At 35.4% G+C, this 25,687-nt stretch overlaps 1 protein-coding gene across 1 annotated transcript; it reads right to left on the bottom strand.

Moving 5' to 3' along the window:
- Positions 1 to 13,043: 13,043 nt before the first annotated feature.
- On the bottom strand, positions 13,044 to 13,511 carry LOC121725518 (protein atonal homolog 7-like). The gene has a single exon (XM_042112520.1). It carries the CDS (start codon positions 13,509 to 13,511, stop codon positions 13,044 to 13,046), a length of 468 nt encoding a protein of 155 aa, XP_041968454.1.
- Between the last annotated feature and the right edge of the window lie 12,176 nt (positions 13,512 to 25,687).

Genomic DNA, 25,687 nt, shown 5'->3' with positions numbered 1-25,687 from the left:
CATCTCTGTGTAATTGTTTACGTACGTAAGAAGTGTAACAAGGGGAGAAACAATATAGAATAAATTAAAAATCTGTCAAATACCTTGTTACATACTAATTAGTACCTACACACACCAAGTGTATACTGCATAATTCGGCTATAAAATGTAAAATATATTGAAAAAAATAGATAAATGATTCATAAAGAAGATTTTTATAAGAAACGAGGGTTGAATGGACAAGAAGTCCGAAGTAAACAAATTGAGATTTCGAAAAAACATTTTTACACACAATACAACTGTTTATCGAGACTGCTTGCTATTAATATAAGTTTTATATTATAAAGGAAATCTGATTGGAATGTTTTTTTACATGCATCTTTGAAATTTGCCGGTTATTCTATATGGTCAGTGTATTTTGGTTGGTCAAGGGCCAATCTTGGTATTTTTGCGTACAAGGACCGAGTAGTCTTGGTACATGGTACGTGGAACTAAAACCTGGTATGTGTACCAAGAAATTGGTACGTCTGACATCCCTGGTTTTGAAGTGCTTCTCTTACACCTGACGTGTGATTAATTATTGGATATCTTATATATTCTAAATTTCGAATGCGTCTTCATTATTAATCCTTCGATCGTGATTCGAGGACCCTTGGAAATCTATTGTTATTCTATTGTGTCTCGCTCACCGGTGAGCTTATGGGACTTGATGGGTTAATTAAATTTTTAAATAGAGAACTAAAATCATCTAAAAATAAAGTTTCACGTAAATATCTGGCAGTACGACATAATATGTAAATATACCACGCTGATTAAACAGATTAAATGATAACATTTGCATTACAAGCACAATACATATTTTATTTTTATTTCCCGTTCCGTGGCAACCCTGGCATATCTGTTCGGTACCTACATCGGTGGCGGCATCGTGCGACATCAAAGGCGTTTCGTTACTGTAGGGACTAATATCAGAGTAGACAGTAGTTATGTCTATTGTGCTTATTACGACAGTATATATTAAGTATATGGTGCTCATATTGCTATACTGTGACACTACATTCAAATTGACAAATTAAAGCAGTTGGCAATAATTGTCACTTCTATAATTACACAAAATGTTTGCATGTATTTGGGTCACTTTCTGCATAAAGTATGCATGTATTCGGGTCACATATTGTAGAATCGGTACAAATTTTTTGACACAGTTCCTGTTCCTTAGTTTTTATTATTCGTAGTTAGTAATATAGGCAAAGTTTTCAACTACTTAGCTTACGAAGTAGTGTATTTTGAACCTAAAACACTGAAGAAATAAAGTATAAATTTCCAGCAGCAGGTTTGTCGGCGACTGTACATACAATACTCCAGTTGCACTTTCATAAGTCATGACGTACAGTGCGCGGAACAAGTGACATCACAATAGCTGACCGGATGTGGCTGAAGTCTCTCACGTTCACCCGGAAGTCAATTTGTCGGAGGCAACGACTTCCGCTCCTCCGTGAGCTGTTTCCGGTTTATCTGACATGCTGATTTTAAGATGATTTCGCACATTTTTGTTTTTAAGGTAAGTACATTTTTATGAAACTCTTGGCGGCCAAGGTATTAGCTTTGTCCACATTGTGCTTTTTTTTGTTCATCAAGGGCATGCCTGGGCATGCATGCAACGCGCGTTGTAATCGTAGCTCGCGCTATGACACTTTTCTTTCAACACGGGTAGATTTTGACGCGCATCACGGGCATGCCACACCTTCGCTGTTGACTGCGCTATAACGCATGCTCTTGTTGAACAAAGAAAAGGCACAATGTGGATAAAGCTATCGAATTGCATGCAATAGATAATTTAAGTGGCCAACTACAGCGAAGGATAGAGATGTGTGGAAGGAAGAAAAACATCTTAGTTTTGGCAAAAGCAAAAATATCTTAGTTTTAGCAAAACCAAAAAAATATCTTAGTCTGGGCAAAACCAGAAGTTTTTTTGGTATTGTCTGTATAATGTGACCGTGGATTGTAGCTTATACACTAACTGATTTTGAATTAGTTCTTCTGTGTCAAGGTTCACGAGGTCGTAAATCTCTGACTAAAATTCTTCATCATCAGCTCGTTCTCGTGAAGATTTTGCGGGTACCAAAAAATTTTAACGCGCTAATAAGGACGTCTGAAGTTGTTCCAAATAATTCAAAATTATTACAAACGCAGCTCTGGGAAACGCTAAAAGGCCCCGAATTTACAAGTTAATGCCGATTTAATGACAAAAAATTACCATAAATACGTAATTTATTGCATTATCATACAAAAAATCCCTAAAGCCTTCCGAGGTAGCGAGTTATTTCGTTTTAACAGCTTTTCATTTGTCACCCGTAACTAAATATGTATCAATGACATAATTATGTTAATATTGTGTGTTATAATATTAAAATATAATATTATATCACGACCGAATTCCTGTCGCTGTTAATCGATTTTTTACATTCATTTAATAGATTTATATCGAATTCTTTGTTCCAGTAGCTAAACATTAATTGGTAGGGTTTGGAATTTCTTATTAATTGACTAGCTGTTGCCCGCAACTTCGTCCGCGTTAGCATAGTAGATCGCATCCCAAGTATTATATTTTATTGTACAAAAATATTTAATAAGTATACAGAATTGTCTTTCCTACGATTTTATTATATATAGATGTTCCGCGCGGCTTCGCTTGCGTAATTTAGGAATTTCACGCAACCGTACATTTTGCAGCAAAAAATAGCCTATGTCCCTTCAGGTGGTCTATTCTTCATGTTTGCCAAATAACATAAAAATTGTTCCAGTAGTTCATAAGATAATAAGCAATTCCATATAATTTCCCCCGTTTTTTCCACATTTTTATCTATTTCTTCGCTCTTATTAGTGTTAGCGTGATAAAATATAGCTTATAACCTTATATGGGCTATCTAACATTGAAATTTTTTTTTAAATCGGATCTGTGGTTCCTGAGATTAGCGCGTTCAAATAAGCCCTTTCATATAATTTCCCACGTTTTTTCCACATTTTTCTCTATTTCTTAGTTTCTATTAGTTTTAGCGTGATAAAATATAGCTTATAAACTACCCCGATAAATGGGCTATCTAACATTGAAAGAATTTTTCAAATCGAATTAGTAGTTCCTGAGATAAGCGCGTTCAAATAAGCCCTCTCATATAATTTCCCCCGTTTTTTCCACATTTTCCTCTACTTCTTCGCTCCTATTAGTCTTAGCGTGATAAAATATAGCCTACAGCCTACCTCGATGAATGGACTATCTAACATTGAAAGAAATTTTCAAATCGGATAAGTAGTTCCTGAGATTAGCACGTTCAAATAGGCCCTGACATATAATTTCCCCCGTTTTTTTCCACATTTTCCTCTATTTTTTCACTCGTATTAGTCTTAGCGTGATAAAATATAGCTTTTAACCTTTCTTGATTAGTAGGCTATCTAACATTGAAAGAATGTTTTAAATCGGACCATTAGTTCCTGAGATAAGCCCATTAAAATAAGCCCTTTCAAATAATTTCCCCCGTTTTTTCCACATTTTCCTCTATTTCTTCGCTCCTATTACACTTAGCGTGATAAAATATAGCCTATAGCCTTCCTCGATAAATGGGCTAACAGTACAGTAAAAGAATTTTTCAAATCCGATCAGTAGTTCCTGAGATCAGCGCGTTCAAACCAACAAACAAACAAACTCTTCCCAATTATAATATTAGTATAGATGACGTATTCTTTGTACTGAAGAATTATTAATTTATTCGTTCATTTTACCCCACCTTTTTATAAATAAATTTTTTTAGATAGTTTTGATCTTTATGTATTTTTTTAATATAAATTATTTAAAACTGTCTTTGTTTTATCCCGGGATCCAAAAAAAAAACAAAAAAATTACAAAATTTTACTTTTAGAATATTACATGTACTTAGTTCGAACCTATGGATCAAAATGTTTGAAAAGATATTAATAATTCTTACTTTATTCCAATAGCCTTACTTTATTCCAACAGCGTATCACGTGGGATATGGGTTGAAGTTTTTTATTCATATTGGAAAATTAAAATTAATGAATAATTTATTACATGCGCTGATTCGTGTGAACAAAACAGGAGATGTAAGATACATGCAGATACAGGTATCGAAAGTGTCGAGTTAGCTCTTAATAATTCACGAGATATAGAGACTAGCGATGCAGAAGCGACAGTTCGTACTCTATCCGATAGAGCCTATCATATTTTTTTATCTATGGGCGCTCAACTCCACGTCAGTCTGGCCCCGTGCCACAACCGTAACACAAGTACTTAAAGGACTTGTGTTACGGGTACCAGACAACGGAAATATATTTAATACTGTTATATTATACATAATCGTTATATTTAAGAATTTTATTACATCATACATATTATATTTAATACACATCCAAATTCCAATACCCAGGAACATTGAAAAATTTTGTTCCATCGATGGGGTTCGAACCCGCGACCCCCGGCTTGCGCTACTGACGGGCCACCAACTGAGCCACAGAGGCTTATTACGATAGAGTCGATCGTAATATTTTATATTATAATATAAATACGCAATATTTTGTACAAATCAATTTTTGGACCAAAATTTATTTGGTATTACTATTAAAAACTTATTTTGTGACGTTAAAAATGATTTTAATCAATTTTTCTGTTAGTATGTTTTTTTTTTGTTTCTGCATACAATAATGCATATTTAATTCGCATTGTTACAAAATTAATTACATTGAATTTAATAAGCAATATTATTTAAAAGGCTTTATTATAAAGATCTTTATAATGTGAGATCTTCTCAGATTTACTTTCCTATCCTTGGGTCTCGTCTGTACCCTGCTCTATGTCAGGATCCCGCACCTATCGCCAGCATATTATTTTCGTATAAATCATACCGTTTTTGTGGCGGCATTATCGATGACAAATATAAAACTGTCAACCGTGGCCGCAGAATAAAAGATGTCCATGTTTAAAAAGCCGTTTGAATCGTTCCGTATAATATATACCTCGGTTTTCAAATTCGGAATAAATTTCGTGTCACCTGCGCCCGCGCAGCCGGAAGAAGTGCGGCGCTACATCTCGCTCCCTAGTAGAGCTCCGTCCCTCTCCCCCGAAGTTTGTTTTATTATTTTCTTGGATGAAGATTTGTATCGAGATAAGTTTTATGCCCGTTTTAAATGCAATAAATTACAGAATACTAAGTTTTCATAGATCCTGCCGATATATGGCAATTTGTTTATTGACAGTTGACAGGTGTCAGTGACATCCATAGTTTTTTCTTTAATTTTGTTTTTAGTTACATCTGTGGCAAAATAATTTATGCATAATTATTTTTAATAAAGCTGTGTCAATGTTAAAATAATAATAAATAACTTAAAATAGAAAGTGCATTGTCTGCACAAACAATAAATAATATCTACAAAAATCTTTTAGCATTTGAGAGTACCGTAAAAAATGGCCACGGAAAAAATCCCCCGTATTAAATCAATTAAAAAAATAAATAATGATATCAAAGCAACACCCATTCGGTAGTCGGAATGAGTTATGATAACTTAGTTAAAAATTATCAGAACGGATGAGCCGGGCGTGGCTTAGTTCATTAAAAGAAACAAAAATATCGTTTTTTAGCCAAAAACTTGTAAAAATGTGTTTAATTTTCAAGATGGATAACCACTCAATTAAGTTGAGATATTATTTCCGTAGCGCAATTGTTTTAAATCTGCCATTTTTATTTCCGTTATAAATCAGATTTTAATGAAGCTAATGAAAATGTGTGTAGAACACGTGTCTAGTGCAGAGAATCCGACAGTGATAAAGATAAAGAAAGTAATAAGTCTGAAACAGGTCTAGATAATGTTCAACATAATACACGTGATGGTCTGTTTGTCTTGTACCTTACAGAGGCAAGGCATGCTAAAATCATTGAACATTTTGATATCATTTGTAATGCAAATACTTTATTTCCTGGGACATACCATAGTTTCCACCCATCCACCATTCCACCATCACGAAAAAAGTTCTGTTTCAAAGTTATAAACTTTTTTTTTTTTTAATGAAATAAGGTAGGGAAAGGAAAAGGGTAGGGGATTGGGCCTCCGGTAAACTCACTCACTCTCACAGCGGAAGCGCTGTTTCACGCCGGTTTTCTGTGAGAACGTGGTATTTACCCGGTCGAGCCGGCCCATTCGTGCCGAAGCATGGCTCTCCCACGTATAGCATGAACTGATTTTGGTGCAACGAAATCACTTGCAAAATGTTCTAGTATAATCATTATTTTTTTTGCATCAGATGCGTCAGCGTTAATCTCGCAATCGGCTGAATCGCACAAGACCTTTGCCTTAAAACTAACAATAAAAAAGTTTTAATTGCCTAATAAAAAAAAAATGGCGGACAATGCATCTAATTTGAACTTTTACTTACAAGTTTAGTCGACAGCGTAATTGCGAGACATCCTGTCCGTCTGTACGTAAAATCGTGAACCCGATTTAAGATTACTTTAATTCCCATCGACCTTCAAAACGTAATTATTCTTCAATCGAGTTAAACAACAGTTTTCGACTCGCTAATTCTCACATTTTAGTTCGAGCTCTAAATAATTAAGAGTCAACCTTTGCCTTTAAACCTTTTCTCTTAAACTTCGATAAGTTTCTTACTTATCATGTTGAATACAATAAAGTATAATATCTTTTACATACACTAATTTAATAAAGAAGTAAAGTTGTTTTTTTTGTTTGTTTGAATGAGTTATCTCTGAAACTACTGGTCCCATTGCAAAAATTTTAACACAGATAGAAAGCTGGTATGTACGAAAATGAAAATGAAGTAAGTAGTAGGTACTTAACGTACGTAACTTAGCAGTACGTAACTTAGTAACATAGGCTATATTTTATGTATAAAAAGTTATATTATTATTCCTGAAATTATGTCGCTCTAAGAATTCCACGCGAGCGAAACCGCGGGCAAAAGCTAGTTATTAATATTATTAGTCTGTTAAAGGTGGTTTTTGATAAATATAATAAATACCTGTAAATACTAAGGTAAGTATCTTATTTTGTTAATTTATAAATTATTATGCATACCTCGTATATTTTAAAACTAAATTAACTCTTCAAATGTCTAATTAAAAAGTTAAGTTTACTCCAATTTTAAACGTTTTGAGATATTTTGGGGATCTCACCGGGAAACCTGTAATTCTTAAAAAATATAGAACATTTAAAACACCCTATCATCCCCATCGCGGTGTGTAATTAAAGCACTATACGTGCGAACATAATCAGGGGGTTCCGTACACTTTTGACACTTCGGCTAACGTCTTAACACAGCGAGCTGTCACTTCTGACAGCTGTCAAATCTGACGAGTCATACGCGATTCGCCGCTCGGGAATTTGATAAGTTATTATTAGGGGTGTCTTTTTCGCTGTTAATTTGTGTTTGATACAATTGTGAATTTTTTGCGTGACTCAACACTTTCCCTGTGTATGTCGAGCTCGTTAGCAAGGTACTATCCGTGTTCCACCACGTTCCAAGACGGCGAACTTGCGCGGCAATCTTTGAGTACGCGAACTTTAGATGACACACAGGCGATTAAGATCGTCGAAACATAAGTCCGCGTACTTACTTGCACGTCTGTCTTTATAATAAAAGTTTGAAGGAGCCGAATACAAACTGCAATTATAATATCACAGACTAGTCTCGGTTTCGATTACTTTTCATCCTTAATGTTAATAATATTTTTTTTTTTATGAAATAAGGGGGCAAACGAGCAAACGGGTCACCTGATGGAAAGCAACTTCCGTCGCCCATGGACACTCGCAGCATCAGAAGAGCTGCATGTGCGTTGCCGGCCTTTTAAGAGGGAATAGGGTAATAGGGGAGGGTAGGGAAGGGAAGGGAATAGGGGAGGGTAGGAAAGGGAATAGGGTAGGGGATTGGGCCTCCGGTAAACTCACTCGGCGAAACACAGCGCAAGCGCTGTTTCACGCCGGTTTTCTGTGAGAACGTGGTATTTATCCGGTCGATCCGGCCCATTCGTGCCGAAGCATGGCTCTCCCACGTATAAAAAATTTTAAATATCACTTATTACCAGCACACCAAATATATACAATGGCACATTCAATTACGTTTAGATCAACCCGTATTGAAGATATACCTATTAAAAATCCAAAAAACCGACGTATTGGAGGTCCATATCCATACTAATATTATAAATTGAAAAGTGTGTCTGTCTATCTGTTACCTCTTAACGCACAAACCGCTGAACCGATTTTGCTGAAATTTGGCGTGGAGATACTGAAGTTATTATAAATGAAAAGCAGCACTTAGAAAACTCACTAGTCTTTATAAGGATTGTTACAATTCCACGTTTTAGCGCACACCACCATTTTATGAACAGACCGGAAGGAAGAAGAAATTAAATCTCATCGGATACACAACTTTGACATTTACAATAAGTGACTCTTTTTTTTTTAACTTTGCAGCAATCTTAATATTAATATTATGTATAAACATTGCCAACAACATTTGAGTCCCGGGAAAGGACATAGCATACTTTTTATCCAGAAACAAAATGTACGGTTCCCACGCGATAAACTACATTTGGAGCAACGGAGTTGCGGGTATCATTTTATATAGTAATAAGCCAAAAAAACTGAGCACAACAAACGTAAATGCAATTGATCCCTAGTACGGTCCCTCGCGTCTATACTCTATGTCATTGGCGCGCCGGCGACCAATCAGACGGCTGCCATAGCGCACGCGCACTTCATGTAAATAGAACGCCGAATCCTATGTGGAGTTTAAGCCTTTACAATATTAGGAGTTATGTTACCTCTGACAGACCCCTTATGCTGTTGTTATAAGGATCATAATCCTATAAGATAAATTATACTACAAAGTCTACGTGTCAAGAATAAGCCTTTGTACAATAACTTTGTATAACTTAGGATGGTCAAAAGTTTCAAAAGGCGAACTGGAAAAAGTATTTTTTAGATGTGGATAAGCAAAATTAATTTACTACGGAATAAAAAATGTATACAGTATAACAATATAGGCAATTACATTTACAAGACGTATATAAATAATAAATGAGAAATATCATTACGAAGACCTTTGTTACGCGTTGATGTCTAATGTATTGCGTGTACGTATATTTCTTGACCTCTAGAAGAAAAAATTTTAATAAGTTGTACGTAATTTGTATCAGAATGAAAATATTTTTAATTTTTGATTATAAAAGCCTTTTAGAAAACCTGGTTGCGGATAAAAATACCAGCTTATTTATTATTTACAGGATATTGGGTTCTTTTATAATTGACTCATAACTTGTCAAGATTGAGAAGGGTTGTAGTTAAGTAATTATTAAATTAGCTTCCAATTATTCAATTCAATTAAATTTATTTATTTCCAAGAAATTGGTACAAAGCTCTTACAATTTACAGAGTAAACAGAATTATAGAGTATACCGACTTGAACTGATGTTGAAATTTTTAAATTTGACGTATTATGACGAAAATCATCGCTAGGGTTGTTAACTTGTTACCTACCTACGAATTTAAAACTATGACATATTCGCTGGACGTGTTCCTCTTTGGTCTTATTGTTGTTTGTATTTTGGCACTTGCGATTAAAATTGTCAGAATCCAATTTTAAAATCTTTATTTTAAATATTTAAAAATAAATTATAATATCAGCCAGCGTGAGCGGTGAGGCACATTCCGTTCATAATCCTAGTGAAACCCGACTAATTTGACAGATATTGAAACCTATCCGTTTCTTTGCAGTCGAACTACTGGTCGTTATGTCTATTGTGCAATGTATATTTGATTACAATTTCTACCTCATGGGCGTGCAAATATTGTCATGTGGTTATCAGTTATGTCACACTAAATTACTAATAACAAAGTGCAATAATACAATTATTACCAATATTGTCAACTTAAAGCCAAAAACATTTTTATCATTAATTCAATACTTTTAATTAAATTCATCATAACTTTAAAATTCAAATTTTAAAAGAGAAAAAAATTTACTTACCTATAAACATTAAGACATTAACATACAATCATAAATCATGTCATACAATAATTACATTTCAATGAATTCATGTCAAAATAACAATAATCTAAATTTACAATGTCATTTGTCAATTAAATCCAATAAAATACAATGTTTTAGAAAAATAAAAATTCTAGTGTTTTGTCATAATATAAAAATAATTTACTAGAATAATACATAATGTCAGAGAGTAAAAAAAATAATAATTTAATAGAATAATACATATTTTAATGTCAGAGAGTAAAAAAAACAATTTAAATAAAATGTCATTTATACCTATTTGCGACTATTTTATTTTTAAAATATTCTTGTACTGTGTAGAAGCATTTCTCTAACAACCACTCAGAAAGATCTTTCTTAAATTTATCAAAGGTAGCGTGGTCCTTTTTAATTTTATCGGGAAGATTATTATATATTTTTACTGTCATACAATATGCATTTTTACTGTTTAAAGACGACTTTTGTGTGGGTAATGGGTATTAATGTAAGTTAAATAGTTAGTACCTTCGATCAAATATTTCTGGTTATTACAATGATTAATTTAGGTTTAAGATTATTTAAATGTTTTATTTGTTATATTTTTAATAAATACTTACCCAAAATTAAAATTAAGTTTGTACTTACCTACCATAACACAAGATTTTAATGTCAAAGGTAAAAAAACTGTAAAGAATAAAAAACCAACTAAGGTACAAATAATCAAGAATGAATTTTACACTAGCTCATGACTACACCAAGTTGCAGGATCTTACAGGATTTAAATAAAATCATGTAAATTTAGAGCTCTAATTACAAGAAAGTAATCAAAAAATAAACACATGTAAAGGCAGTGCGTAAAATATCATTTTGGTAAAAAGTAACGAAGGTGTTTTATGACCTACGCAATGACTGCTTAGCCTTTTATACCTGCTAATAGCAAATAATATCTAGAGACTAGCTGTCCCGGTGAACTTCGTGTCACTTTAAAACCTTCCCTGGACTTCTACGAACATTTTAAGACTCCATCAATCCAAAAATAAGTCCAATCCGTTCAGCCGTTTTCAGGTTTTAGCGTTGTTAACACAATTGAATATATAAATAGATATAAGCTTCTGATCAACAAAAATATCGTTTATCTAAAAAGGTGTTTCGGGGAACATCCATGATTATCAGGGTGAGCGAAGCTTTACATTTTGTAATACACTTTACGGAAAAAAAAACTATCACACCTATTGATTGGTGCTTTAGCATAGTAATTTTTAGTTATATGTAGATGAGTTATTATCATCAATCAGTCAAGGTTTTTAAATGTAGATGTGTAACGCCAGTTAGTCGAGATGTGACGACGCGAGCCGTCACAAAACTCGGCTTTTAGCTAGTTATCATTATAGACAAAAGTTTTGTAAATTTAAGCTGTTCAAAGTTGTCTACATATTATCCTTTCCAAGGACTGAAAGTAATTTGACATTTTAAATTTAATAAAATGGTTCAAGGGTTCAGACATAAAAAGTATCTACTTATATTTTGGACCAAAAGCTTTTTGAATTTATTATATTTATTATAATATTAATACGTGAACGAAAAAATTTGTAACCCTTTTTACGAAAAATAGGGAAACGTAGGTGCATGAAATTTAGCACAGTTATAGTTTATATGGTGAAGGAGTGCATCGAACTAATATTATTTTGAAATTATGATTTTATCATACATTTTTTTAACAAATAAAACGTTACACACACTACAACACATACACATGAGAAATGACAGATTTTGTATTGAATGACAAGCCTATACATACGAATTATACTCTTTTATTTATGGTTGAAATCTGTTGACAACAAATTGACAAATTGAAAATGGATTATAGTTTTTTTTATTGAATCTAAGATACTATTAGACAATGCTTGCACGGCCAGTCTGAGATCAGCTAAGTCCCAGAGACAAGAGTAGAAAAAAAAAAAGATAAAGTCAATATTTTTTACAAAATATAGGTAGAAATCCTAATGTCGTTGTAACTAAGGTCGAATTTCGACCATTGGGCGATCTCTAGGGCGATCTTAGTGTGGATTTAATAACTAAATATGTAGTTTAATAACTATTGTTAAATAGTGCTGTCTGACCTTTGCTTTGCCTAAATGAAAAATGTGAAACTTCGTGGATATATTTTTATTAATATGGAGTGTCCTGGGCAAAGGCTTTTAGGAGTATATTTAGCCTTACTTTACAAAAATAAAGATCTTAATAGTAAAGAAAATTAGAAATAAAATTTACATTTTTTTAACAATTGTACAAAACATATTGAATTTAAAAAAATATGTTTCTGCAAAACACTCAAAGCTACATAAATTTAGGAGGAAAATAAGAACCAAAAATTTTTTAAATCAATATGATTTTATTTACAAAACATACAATAAAAAATTTATAACTTAAATCTACGTAGTCAAATTGACAATAATTTATTTTGTATTGTAATTATAATACTCTATCGGCAAGATGTTGGTGGGACTAAAACTAAAAAAGTACTAAAATATTACACTAATTATATAAATACAACGATCCATTGATTTAAAACAAAAGTTATGTAAAACTCAAAATATTTTGTTTAACAGATTGCAGACAATATTTTTTTAACTATAGAAGGTGTTTCAATTGTTTTACGATAACGAAAAATGTTTACAACAAAAAATGTCAAACTGGTTGAAATGAACTATAAATATTAACAACTTTTTGAATTACAATATAAAATTAGCTAAATTATTTCAAATAATTATCAGTTATCACTACTAATAAATAATCGGTAGGACGGATTACATTTCCAAGCGTCTAAACTAGCTAAGCGTATCGTACACCACTACTGCAGTACTAGTGATTAGTGAATAATATCATAAGGTAACGTGAGCATTATAGGTACTTATTCTACAGATAATAAATATCCCTGTACTTTTAACACTATAGATAAAATTTGGCAAATTTTCAAGTTCATCTAGACCTAGTTCACATTCGACGTACCGACTCACTGGAGCAGCTCGTAGAGCGCCGCGATGTAGGTCTGAGCCATCTGCAGGGTCTCGTACTTGGAGAGCTGGCGGTCGGCGCCCAGCGAGGGGAGGTGGCCTCGGAGTCTGTCGAACGCCTTGTTCAGGTTCTGCATCCGCCGCCGCTCCCGCGCGTTGGCGGCCAGGCGGCGCCTCCTCAGCACCGCGGCGCTGGTGGCGCGGCCCCGCCTCTTGCCGGCGTCCAGCTCCGCGTCCTCGGCACTGTCCTCCAGCATGAGGTTGTCCGATATCCCCCGGTACGCGATGTGCGCCGACTCCTGCGCGCCGTCGACGGAGGAGGTCGGCTCGAGGCTGGAGCGGCCCGAGTCGGGCGACCGCGGCCAGGACAGGTAGCACTCCTCCGTGGAGTACTCCAGCATGACGTCGCCGGGGAAGATGTCCTTCTCGTTGTACATGAAGCGATGTCCGTAAGTGTCGGCGGCCATTGTATCGCGAGTGTCGTTGTGTGCGGTGCGGTGTCCCCCAGGGGTCTGCGGCTCCCGGTACCTGCGTCCCTTATATATTTCCCCGGTTTGCGGGAAAGGGTGGGCTGGTGTTTTTTGGCGGCGTGCGAGCGGGACGGGCGTAGGGTCCGGGGTAATTGGAGGCCAATCACCATTAATTATTTCTTCCCCCCGGCGCGCTGCGTGTGCCGCGATACGGTATTGTGTGATGCGGCGTCGCCGTGCTAACCTATATTATTTCGCTTTTGTCATGTCAACATTGAGCATGATATTAAAAATTACTTCATACCAATTATTATCAACATAAACTAAAAAAGTATTTTTCAACGCAGCCTCTTTTTTACAACAATAATGATTATTATTATTGTAATGTATATTTTATAATAACAATAATAATTATTATTTTTATTGCAATAAGTACAAGTTATTAACGTGTCTTACAAATACCACAAAATATGTCAATAACTTCACAAAATTGTAGGTTTATTAATAAGGGCACAGGATATTATGTAAACGATGTTGCGAATGTGATCTGCCAAGATATTAAAATAAACAGTTGTTTTAACAATTCGTTGTATTGTATTTTAAACTAAATAATAAAGCATTGAACGATAGTATGTAAATTATACTAAGACTCATCAGTTATCAGAAGAAAATACTGTAAATCCATTGAATTTTTTAATTCTTGTGAGCTTAATAAGTAACTTAACTAGACACTAAAAATATATGCCTATCTCTATATGGTAGCTTCAAATTAACTTAAAATAAGACGACGCATAGATATTTTTCGTATGGACATTCACGTCAAGTTACGTTTAATACTCCTTTGAAATTAGCAATTCCGCCTGGATAGGTGTTCAGTTATTGTTAATAATATTGTTAAGAAAATCTTAGTTATATTTTAGTAATAAGAAAAGTAATAGGTACATAAAAAACTTAAAAAGTAAAAACGTTACATAACATACGTATGCAGCCCAAGCTTATTAAAAATAGAGCATTATTCCTCTAATTCATGTACTTGGTGTAATGCTAAGTACTGACATACGGTTTTGCTCGATAGTTTTACTCCGAGTCGAAGGAAATGACATATTTGACATATTTAATTCCATCGAGCCGGCTCGAAGCGAGCCTTCGAGTTGTCAGTTTTGGCGGTCCACACGGTGGTTATTGCTTGATTTGGAGTAAAACTATTGAGCAAAACCGTATGTCAGTACTTAGCACAATAGTTTCGATATCGAAGTTAGAAATCAAAAATATAATATGTGATTAGATATATAAGGCTCCGAAAGCGCTTAATTAGCGATGTATTACGTCAAATTCCATTCATATCTTAAGTCTAAAATAACTGCAACTATAATAATTCAGTACGCAACGCGACGCGTAGATGCATTTCTAAATTTGTATGGATATTGGATTTGCAAGACATCTCACGCAATATAAATCTGTCGACTCAGTACAAATTTAGAAATGCGCGTTGCGGTCTGAATTGACCCTTAATTGTCGAATGCAAGTCTCCGTACCGTGATGACCAAAAAGGATGCGTTTTTGGATTTTTCGCATAAAAATGCGATTTAGTCTCCGGTATTGTCGCCAAACCGGTCCGCACTCGACACCGCGCGACCCTGCGTAGTTGCGCTAGCTGAAACTCAACACGAGCATGTAGGTGGCCCTTAACGCCACTGAGCCTGGAAACGTGGAGAAGGTAATTAAAATATATTTTTTTATCGTTCTTGTCTCTTATTATAATGTTTTAAGAAATTTTCGATTGATATAAAATATCTGAATTTATATGTGAGTAATAAAGTTTTGTTATCATTAAAATTTCAAGTGCATTTTAATAAGTTTTTTTTTTATTACGGATTGTTTGTAGCTTGTAAATTTTTTGCACACCGTGCTCTAATTTAAGCCGCTTAAGTGGTTAGAAACCTAAACTATGTAAGTATTTATGCCTGAAAAGTAGAAAAGTAATGAAACATTGCACAAAGGTAAGATGACAATATTTTTTCAAAAGATTAAAAGAAATTTGGGCGAAAAATTGTAACAATAGCAATTGTCCTTATTATACTTTAAACAATTTGGTTAAAAACAATGCCTAAGTGGTATACCACAGCGATTACTAAACAATACTCAATAGGACAGTTTACTAAGTAACAACGAAAACTATCATCGTCCAACAAGTTTTAAAAGCTTAACCGTCATTGTTTCGTCTTTAGCAGATTACCGTATCCATATTTTTCTTCACAGCTCCGTGTAAATCATCTTCCTTTCCCAGGTGGTCCGGTCATTTTTCAGAATTTCGTTCACATGTACTCAAAACCGAGTATTTAATACACTCATTAGATTACACCTCCGGCCGTGATGATGGAAAAACTGTCCTAAGTGACCTCATGGGAACCATCTTCGGTTAACGTAACGGAAATAATACCAAACTTAGGAAGGATGTTTTTTCTTTTCACATGTTTATAAGACAAAAAACAATAAATTTACTATATTTTTATGATGTTTACTTCATTTTGTGTGATTATAGAGTAGTTAACCTATGCGCATTGTCTAGTACAAATGTAAAGTCTAGGATGTGTATCTTTGCTTCCTTTTCACGATTTGATAAATTTGGCATAGAGATATTTTTAATCTCAGCAAAGGACATAGAATAGTTTTATTCCCAAAAATATATGGTTCCCGCGCCATAAGCGATTTTTAACGTGACAAAGTTGGCGTGCGACGTTTAGTATTTAAGTACAACTTAAAACTATTTACCTCAAAAAAGTAACAATAAAAAAATGTGACCTACACAAAAAACTGCCGCTCATAGCTCACAGTTCAAATGTCGTAATATTTCGATCGGTCCGTCAGTCTGTTCGTTTGTTTTTATGTCTCACACCCCATTAACTCAAGATCGTGTTTCTGAGAAAAAAAACGACCTACTTAAATGTTACTAGAGATTTTAACTTTATATCGCGAATAATGAAGTCTGTATACTTTTTAAGAACAATGGTTTTTTTTCATACTTGGAGGTATTGACATTAATTTCTGGTTTAAATTTTAAACCTTGGACAATAAATCTATACGTCTTATTTATATTATAAAGCTGAAGAGTTTGTTTATTTGAATGGGCTAATATTATCACAAATTGCTGAACCGTTTTTAACATAGTGTGGTAGGTACAGATATAGAGTTGAGGGCTCCTTTTTTGCAAAAATGTACGGAGCCGCGCAGTACATCTAGAAATTATATTATTCATCTCGTTCTTGGGAGTCTTCACGGATCAACTATTACCATCAAGTGATTCGTCGGCTCGTTTTTCGGTTCATTTCATAAACTGTTGGGCTATAGGTAGTGACAGTCGGAAGTGAACCCGGAACGTAACGGGCCAACCCTTGCCCCGACTATACAGTATACAGTTACAGACCCTATGTGGCTTACAAAAAATTAACACACCGTATCCCGTTACTGTTAACTATTTTGTGGTTTGGTACAAAACACGAACGAGCTTGGTGTATCGTTTGTATCAACAAGATATAAACATTGTTCTATTGCTCGATGGTAGCTACTGCTATTACTTAAGTTATAACAGAAACTAGAAAGAGCTCTAACTTTTAACCATAAAGTTAATATACCTAGCGGAATAGAGCAACAATCTCGAGCTGTCGAACGAAATCGGAATTGGTTTCATCTGTGTGTAAAAATATGTGTAAGTATACACTTACACAAGCATGATTGAACATAATTTCTATGAGATTAAATTGTCAACGTCCGGCACGTGCCGACTGGACGTCAAAAAAAGAGTGCTGCTGTCATGTATCACACGTCTCTTTTTACCACGCAGTGTTACTGATAGTGACATCTCTCTTGCTCAGGCCTTTGTTTCTCTATTCCGCTAGGTATATTAACTTTATGCTTTTAACGTCTTTTGGTAAAGATGTCTGGAAAAAATACATTGTGGCATTTTACGAACAGATTTAGAGTTTTTCCCTTTGTCATTATTAGTGCCAATTTGACCAACGTCTGTTTGGGCTGGTTTACACGTATTAAGGTGATAAGTAGTTAACTAAATTTTAACTTAATTTTAAGTTATTTATTGCATGTAAGTGTAGTAGCAGTAATACAAAATGTAGTAGCAAGTACTAGCAAGTTAAAATTTAGTTAAGTACTAAACAAAGATATTAGAAATTTTACTATTTTCTATTATGTTGGCAGGCGGGGCTTGTCACTTGTGATATTTCGGGCAGGCATTTCAAATTAAGTTACAATTTAGTTGATACTTATCTACTTAATACGTGTAAACCAGCCATTAAAGTAATCATCAATAACCTGTCTCATTTTTCTTATTAACGAAATAGAAGTTATGGTTGTCGATAAATTGGAGTTAATCTAAATCTTAAATCAACACCTTATGTTTGTTTCATGGATTACGGAAAGAAGCTCTTACAGTTATCTAAACTGTACCTCAGCTATTACTGATATTATGTCATTTCCTAGATGACACAATATAGACCGGAACCAACTGCTGATGACTGTAATACAGTAAGCCACCCAGGGCGGCCGGGGCGTCAAAAATGACAGCTCTCCACCGCCGCCCTGTCATTTCGCTAAACTGTTCTATCGGTGGTTTTTAACAATTACGTTTAAAAAAAGAACGTTTTGGCGCCATCGCATTTAAAAAGTAGAAAAAAGTTTGGAAACGGTATTTAATAATGCCACTGGCTTCGTAAAAAAATTCAAAACATTATTTTTTCTTTACTACTGGCTCACTTATCCAATAGTAATGAAGAAAAGTCGAAAAAAAATCAGATCAAAATATCATCATGAAAAGACTTAAACAGAAAAAAATAATATAAGTATAAAAATTACTCGATACGAGTAGTTGATCCCATACGAAAAAAAAAATTGTATCATGGAAAATTGATCCGTGAAGGAACATTTAATGAAATAAGTAACCTAACCTTAAAAATTGTTAATTCCTATAAAAAGATGGAAATCCGGCAATTCAGTAGCCATAATCTCCGAACAAGCCCGTGTGTGGCCCATAATGAATGTTGTACATTATTAACATAATATCATAAACTTTCCGTATAATAAAGGAAAGATGATATTATGGGGCAGCGGCTCCCAAAGTTTGACGAAACTAGATCTAGCGGACAAGGCTGTATAAACTGTTTGCTACGTCCGCGTCACTTTGAAACTTGGGTCAGTATTCATAAATAATTAATTGACGTGTCCTATAATAATTTATAACACAAACCATAAATCGGCCCTGTTACGATAAAATAATGCAACCCGGATTACATCGTTTTGTTATAATATAGTCTAAATTAATCTACTTCATGTAAGCCGCTTTGTATTAAATGGACCTACAACATTCAGGACAAGTTTTCGACCAAAATATTCCATGTTACATTTCGCTGTCCCCTAAGATGTGCTTTGAGCTAAAAATATTTAGACTCATTTTTTGCAAGTTAACGTGTTACAGGTTACAGCGTTTTATCCTAACAGGGCCGAAATCGAACATATTTCTTACGTATGTGTAGTGTACAATAAAAGCCAAAAAACTGTCATGAAGAACAGAATATTTCTTCCTTGTTGTCAAAGTTTGGGAAACGCTTACGTAGAGCGCGATTATTTATGAGTGAGCTATTGTTCTCAAAATATTTATACCTAATTTTGTTGCTAACAAATTGAATGAAGACATTAGGCATATTAATTGGACCCCCTTTGTATGAGAAGGGTTTTTATAATGCGCTATAGATCCGTAATACGAAAATGTAACGGTTTGGGTTGTAGTGTCTTTTCTTCAAATCTTTGATACAGATAATAATATAGCTAAAATAGTGATAAAAAATAAAAATAAATCATTCCGCGTCTATACTTGTAACTGCTCGAGGCTCTTGTAAATAGGGTGTTGTCACTTCATTAACTAACTATACATTTTCCTACGATATTAAGTAATTTTATTACGTCCTTATCTACTCTATGTTTGCGTCTTTCATCATAATAATTTTCTTGCGATAGTAAGTAGGTAATAATTAGTAAGCCCAAAAATTTCGAAGCCTCTTCTGTACTAAAAACATAAAAACATATTTCTTCATGTTTTATAGGAGTGTAAATAATAACAAAGTGACTCTACACTCATCAGCGTTAAAAGAATTCAATGGACAATTGTTGTCACGCGCTTCTAAGTACCGTTTTGAACGATTTCCGGATAATATAGATTCCTTAGAGATTGTCTGACCTCACGCACTAAGCACCGTGAGTGAAGACAGTGACCGTGAGTCCTCATTGAGTTTTCATTTGTCATTTTATTGAATTACGTGAATTGCTTAGGGATTGTGGAATTAGGCAGTAAAGTTGATAGATGGAAGGATTAGAAGAAATTGTATTTTTTATTAATCGACTTCCAAAAATTTTTATACGTGGGAGAGCCATGCTTCGGCACGAATGGGCCGGCTCGACCGGATAAATACCACGTTCTCACAGAAAACCGGCGTGAAACAGCGCTTGCGCTGTGTTTCGCCGAGTGAGTGTGTTTACCGGAGGCCCAATCCCCTAACCCCTACCCTATTCCCTTCCCTACCCTCAACTATTCCCTTCCCTTCCCTTCCCTACCCTCCCCTATTACCCTATTCCCTCTTATAAGGCCGGCAACGCACTTGCAGCTGTTCTGATGCTGCGAGTGTCCATGGGCGACGGAAGTTGCTTTCCATCAGGTGACCCGTTTGCTCGTTTGCCCCCTTATTTCATAAAAAAAAAGAAGGAGGTTATATGTTAGTAGTGAGATCAGTAAGGTGCTTACTAACTATAATAGTAATCTATGATAGTAATCCAATGAAACTTGAGTAGGCTAAACAAAGTTAAACTAACTAATCTCATACATTTTTTAAAACAAAGATTTAAAGGTAGGCATAATATTTTTCAAATTGCGAAATGAAACCAAAACCTATTTTTCTTTCAACCGATTTCAGCTTATTTATATATTCTCGTTGTTAAATAAATAAATCTGACTTTGATCAAATAATGATCAATTTTGATAATAATATAAAATTGAGTGTTGTTTCCATGAGCGGTTTTGTGTTGATTTTACCCTAAAGCCATTCACACTTTGAATAAAATATATTTAAATCATTTCCAAATCCATCCAAACTTAAAGCATCTGCCTTAATCCTGACCTTCCTGTCTTACGTAGGACGAAAGTTGCATCATCGTCAGTCCTGTAACATTCTTATCCTTCGGTTAAAAATAAATATTCGAAATGTCTGTAAATAGAGTTGCGAATATTTCATGGAAAATTTTTACTTTCCCAGGATAAAATATGTTTGTGTTACGCGGGCTCCACACTCGCAGCGCGAATTGCGGCCGCGATTCATGGATGCAACGCGCCGTGAACACGATGCGAACAAATACACTGCACTCGCAATCTTCGCATATTTACGTTCGCGCATTTGAGTAAAATGGACATTGAAGTCACTGTTGCTGCTGCTCTGACATTATGTACGACAGCGAATAAAAGCGAGTGTGGATGATGTTCACGTTCGCGCTTCGTGAGCCTTTTGTCGTGGGCCAAAAAACCAACAGCGGACGGGGAAAGCCGCGAAGCGCAAACGCGAAGCCGCGAAACCCTCCACACTCGCGGTTCGTGGCCTTCGGAGGCTTTCGCGCCGCGAGTGTGGAGCCCGCATTATAGTTCTTGCAATCTACGAGCATGCGTAGCCTTTATTTGTAGTGTAATTGTAAATAGACATTTTCGTTAGTGTTCGTACCTGACGCAGCAGTCAGTAGCGAGCGAGCCATGTACGCATGTATAGATATGGTCACTCACACAACTAAGGGCGCCGCGCGCTCGTAGATTGCAAGATCTATAATTTAGAGCATAAATATAAAATTATGACCATACTGTATTTTACCAAAATCCGTTGTGTAGTTTTTGCGTGATGAAACTACAAACATTGGCAAACATTTCATCTTAATTATAATATCATGTGTGATAGTGTAATGTGATATATGATGACGTGTGACCTTAGAATGTTTACAGAGTGAAATATCCTCTTAAAAGTTTTGTACTTCAAATTTTAAGTATTTTTTTACTGGTTGCAGCTATACTGATTATGCATACTATCTATACTGTACTCGGCGAAACATGGCGGTAGCGGTCAAGGACTCCCTGTCAAAAACTTGTCATTTTCCATATAAACCGCGATTGACAATGAAGTGTCTGATGTCCTAGTCTATTGTCAATCGCGGTTTATATGGAATGACAAGTTTTTTGACAGGGAGTCAATGACCGCTAATGCCATGTTTCGCCGAGTACAGTATAATAATATTATGATTCATGCGAAAGTGTGTCTGTGTATCTGTTACCTCTACACGCCCAAACAGCTGAACCGATGTTGCCGAACTTTGGTATAAAGATACCTTAACGCCCAGGAAAGGATATAGGATACTTTTGCGATGATGAGAGTTCTTACGCCGCGCCGGTTCTTCTCGCCGGGTCAGTAATTCCCGAACCGGTGGTAAGTCATCACGTAGACATTCTAAAAAGATTTGATTCAAATTTACTCAGAAATAAAACAATTTTAATTTTTTATTTTACTTTTTATACCGAATGTATCCAATGTCTTTTCCCGGGACTCAAAGTATCTCCATACAAAATTTCAACCAAATCAATTCAGTGATTTGGGCATGAAGAGGTAACAGACAGACAGACACACATTCTTATTTATAATATTAGTATGTTATAATGATAAAATCAACTGCGGATATTAGGGTTATATAAATTTCTTATGAGACTTTATAGGTTTTTTTAATGAAATAAGGGGGCAAACGAGCAAACGGGTCACCTGATGGAAAGCAACTTCCGTCCCCCATGGACACACGCAACATCAGAAGAGCTGCAGGTGCGTTGCCGGCCTTTTATGAGGGAATAATATAACAGGGTAGGGGAGCTAAGAAAGGGAATAGGGGAGGGTAGGGAAGGGAAAAGGGTAGGGCCTCCGGTAAACTCACTCACTCGGCGAAAGACAGCGCAAGCGCTGTTTCACGCCGGTTTTCTGTGAGCCCGTGGTATTTCTCCGGTCGAGCCGGCCCATTCGTGCCGAAGCATGGCTCTACCACGTAAAGTATTGAAGCTGTCGGTTTTTGTATTAAAACTTTTATTGTTTGTTGTAAAGCAAAATGAAAAGGATAGAAGAACAATAAGATTATAACATTTCACTTCACAGCGTAGTGGTAACACCAACACCATTCCCATAATATAATAATAATAGCTCCCACACCGGTTTCGGTGACGGTGGCCGGTTTCATTGAAACCAGGCCAGCTACGCAGGAGTAATTTAAAGTGCCCAAGTGTGTGCGCAGTACGCAGTACACTCTCTATTCCTTTACTCTCATAACCCAGTGGACGGACGACCGACACGACTGGCGAGAGATCAGGCGCAGGCCCGACTTTTTACATGCCCATCCGACGCATGGATCATCTTACTTGTCAGACAATCAGGTGATCAGCCTGCATTGTCCTAACCAAACTTGGACATAACATGTTTCCAACGCGGGAATCGAACCCACGACCTCCGAGTCAAGAGCCGCGCTCTAAACCACTAGACCACGGAGGCGTTCAATAATATTGTTATGTTGTAATGTGTTGTAAAAATTGTAATTACCATAATATTGTTCTGTCTGCTACCACAGAAGCTTCTTTCACCTTAAAACTAGTTGAGGGCATTGTGCAAAACACGCCTGGCCCATATCGAGACAAATTTGGAGCACGTATAATAGAGAATTCCGTTGACCTTAAATACGGTACAAATGAAAAGATCCACTTTTTACAGACAAAGATCACGCGATGCGGGATGAAAGAAGAGGCTTTTTTGTGTTAATTTCGTACGCAAGGCCAAAATTAATGTTGAGAAAGGAAAGAAATACATTTAATATTATACATTACAGAAAATGGTTTTAGATGAAGCAAAAGTGGATAAAATACGATATTTTGTTATTTGATTTTAAATTATTTTGTGGGTTAGCTACCATGTTGCGGCAGCCATTTTAAAATTTATAGTGTTATGAGATAAAACTTTTACTTACTAATTATAACGAAGAAACTGATCCCGGTTTAAAAAAAAATTGTCCCCTTGCGGTTTTTTTAGATTTGAATAGTTAGAACTGGGAGATATAACATGAAGATTGGTGAAAATTTAAGACACAGGTACCCAAAGGGCACCAGAAAACATTTTAGCGTAAGGGTTTGGTCGAGTACTCCAGTAATTCTAAAGAGTTAGTTGTTAATCTATATTAGGGTCTCGCAAACCACATTTTCTGCCCCACCAATGTTACTCGCTTTATTAATAACAAGCATTTATTTCGGTCTAAATCATCTGTCAAAAATATCAATAATTATGCGGCGTTTTTTGTTATTTGCATCTCATGCGCTCCCTTTGACAAATTGCGGAAACAAGAGCCGCAAGTCAGCGCGCAGGCGCCGCACACAAAAAACGACGAAAGAAAAACAAATAGGTGTCTTTGTCGCAAACCGCAAAGAGATTTGCACACCTTCGACAAAGTTTTACGAGAATTTACAATAACGTTTGTCTCCAAGGAATAAAATTCAAATTTGCATCGAAAATCTTTTTGAACTTAAGCATTGCTCTTTGCGAGGCTTACCTACGTGAAAGTAGAGCTGCTGGAGGATTTTGAACTTTATGTCATTTGAATTTGGTAGGTTTTTGTGGATTTTATTTTGTGCAGCTAATTATAATACACTTCATTAAACAAATACTGTTTTGTCATACCGATGAAAAAATATTAGTTCCGAAAAATAATAACAGGCATTTAAAATATTAAATTGGTTTGTATAATATTTGTTTAGTTTCCTTCCCGTAAGTAATTATAGCAAAAATAATTTGACTGTTTCTTGCTACTCGGCTAAATAATAAATGCACGCAGGAGTATGATATACGATATTGCTAAATAATAAGATGACAGTATAAAAGAAGAAGCTTTTTTTTCGTGGGGAAATGCTTTACGCATCCCGGCGATTGGGGATATCGGTCGGGATATGTGGGACTCCCTCTATTCTACCCACGTAAACCCCATGGTGCTCCATTACTCGCTTAAGGCAGAGTACGATAGAACCTACCGCAATTCTACCAGCGGTCGTCCACATTTTGCAGACCCGACACCACCCCGAAAACATGACATGAGGGAAAAAAGCGACTTTGTTTTATAATATTATGTATATTGTATAGAGATAGACTTCACGGTGAAAATAGCAGATAGAGCAACATTTTTTTGTGATTTGTATGGGCAAGCGCCCCAATATCAGGAATTTTCCTATACAAAAGTAAAAAAATACTACTTTATTAGCTTTGCTACTTTCACAGTGAACTCAATACATGGGACTCATATACACCCTACAAAACCGATTAGTGAAAATATCCAAGTCTTCGCCGATGAAGAGAACACTTTTTTATGATTTCGATAGGTTTTTGTGTATTTTCCAAATATTTTGATGTACGACCGATCGAGGTGATTAAGGCTGATTGCTGGGTGCGTCCGACCCGATTACAGGCCGCGGTGGCGGATCGATCCGAGCGTGTCGATAATTCATTACCTGGTGTTGTTTGTTTAAGATCAAATGAGCATCGCGGTGGAGCCTTGTATGGTAAGAAGTGTATTCGGTTTGGAAAATTTAAAAATACCTGAAAAAGCATATTTTTCACTAAGTGCATATCCATATGGACAGTCTGTTTTGTTGTAGTTGACAAATTATTAATAGTTTATTCTTCCAGATGTCCATAAGACAAGAATGTAGAAATGAAAAGACATCGGAAATAAACTACGCCTTACATCATAAAATAACTTATTTTACTATCCAAAGATTTCCATGTTCCTTTTTTTAGCTTACGGTAGTTTACATGGTAAACAAGCAAACGTAAAATAATTTTTAGACAAGTTATTTACTATCTCTCTCACAATCAAGGGAGCAGTAATTACATGCGACGTATCACGAGCTCTAGCTAAAATCACGCTTTTGTGTGCGTGCGCCAATGGGGGTTGTTTAGTATGGAGATACTCTACTGAACAGTATTTACACTGTGAGCTAAAGTCAGGTGTTAGATCCTAATCTTCTCGAAGGTGCCTTAAATAAAGGCAAAGATGCGAAATTACATTCT

The sequence above is a fragment of the Aricia agestis genome, chromosome 3 (assembly GCF_905147365.1).
Source record: "Aricia agestis chromosome 3, ilAriAges1.1, whole genome shotgun sequence".
In the NCBI taxonomy this organism is placed as follows: domain Eukaryota; kingdom Metazoa; phylum Arthropoda; class Insecta; order Lepidoptera; family Lycaenidae; genus Aricia; species Aricia agestis.
Note: the sequence above shows the minus strand (reverse complement) of the source record. Positions and strands in the feature narration are given on the sequence as shown.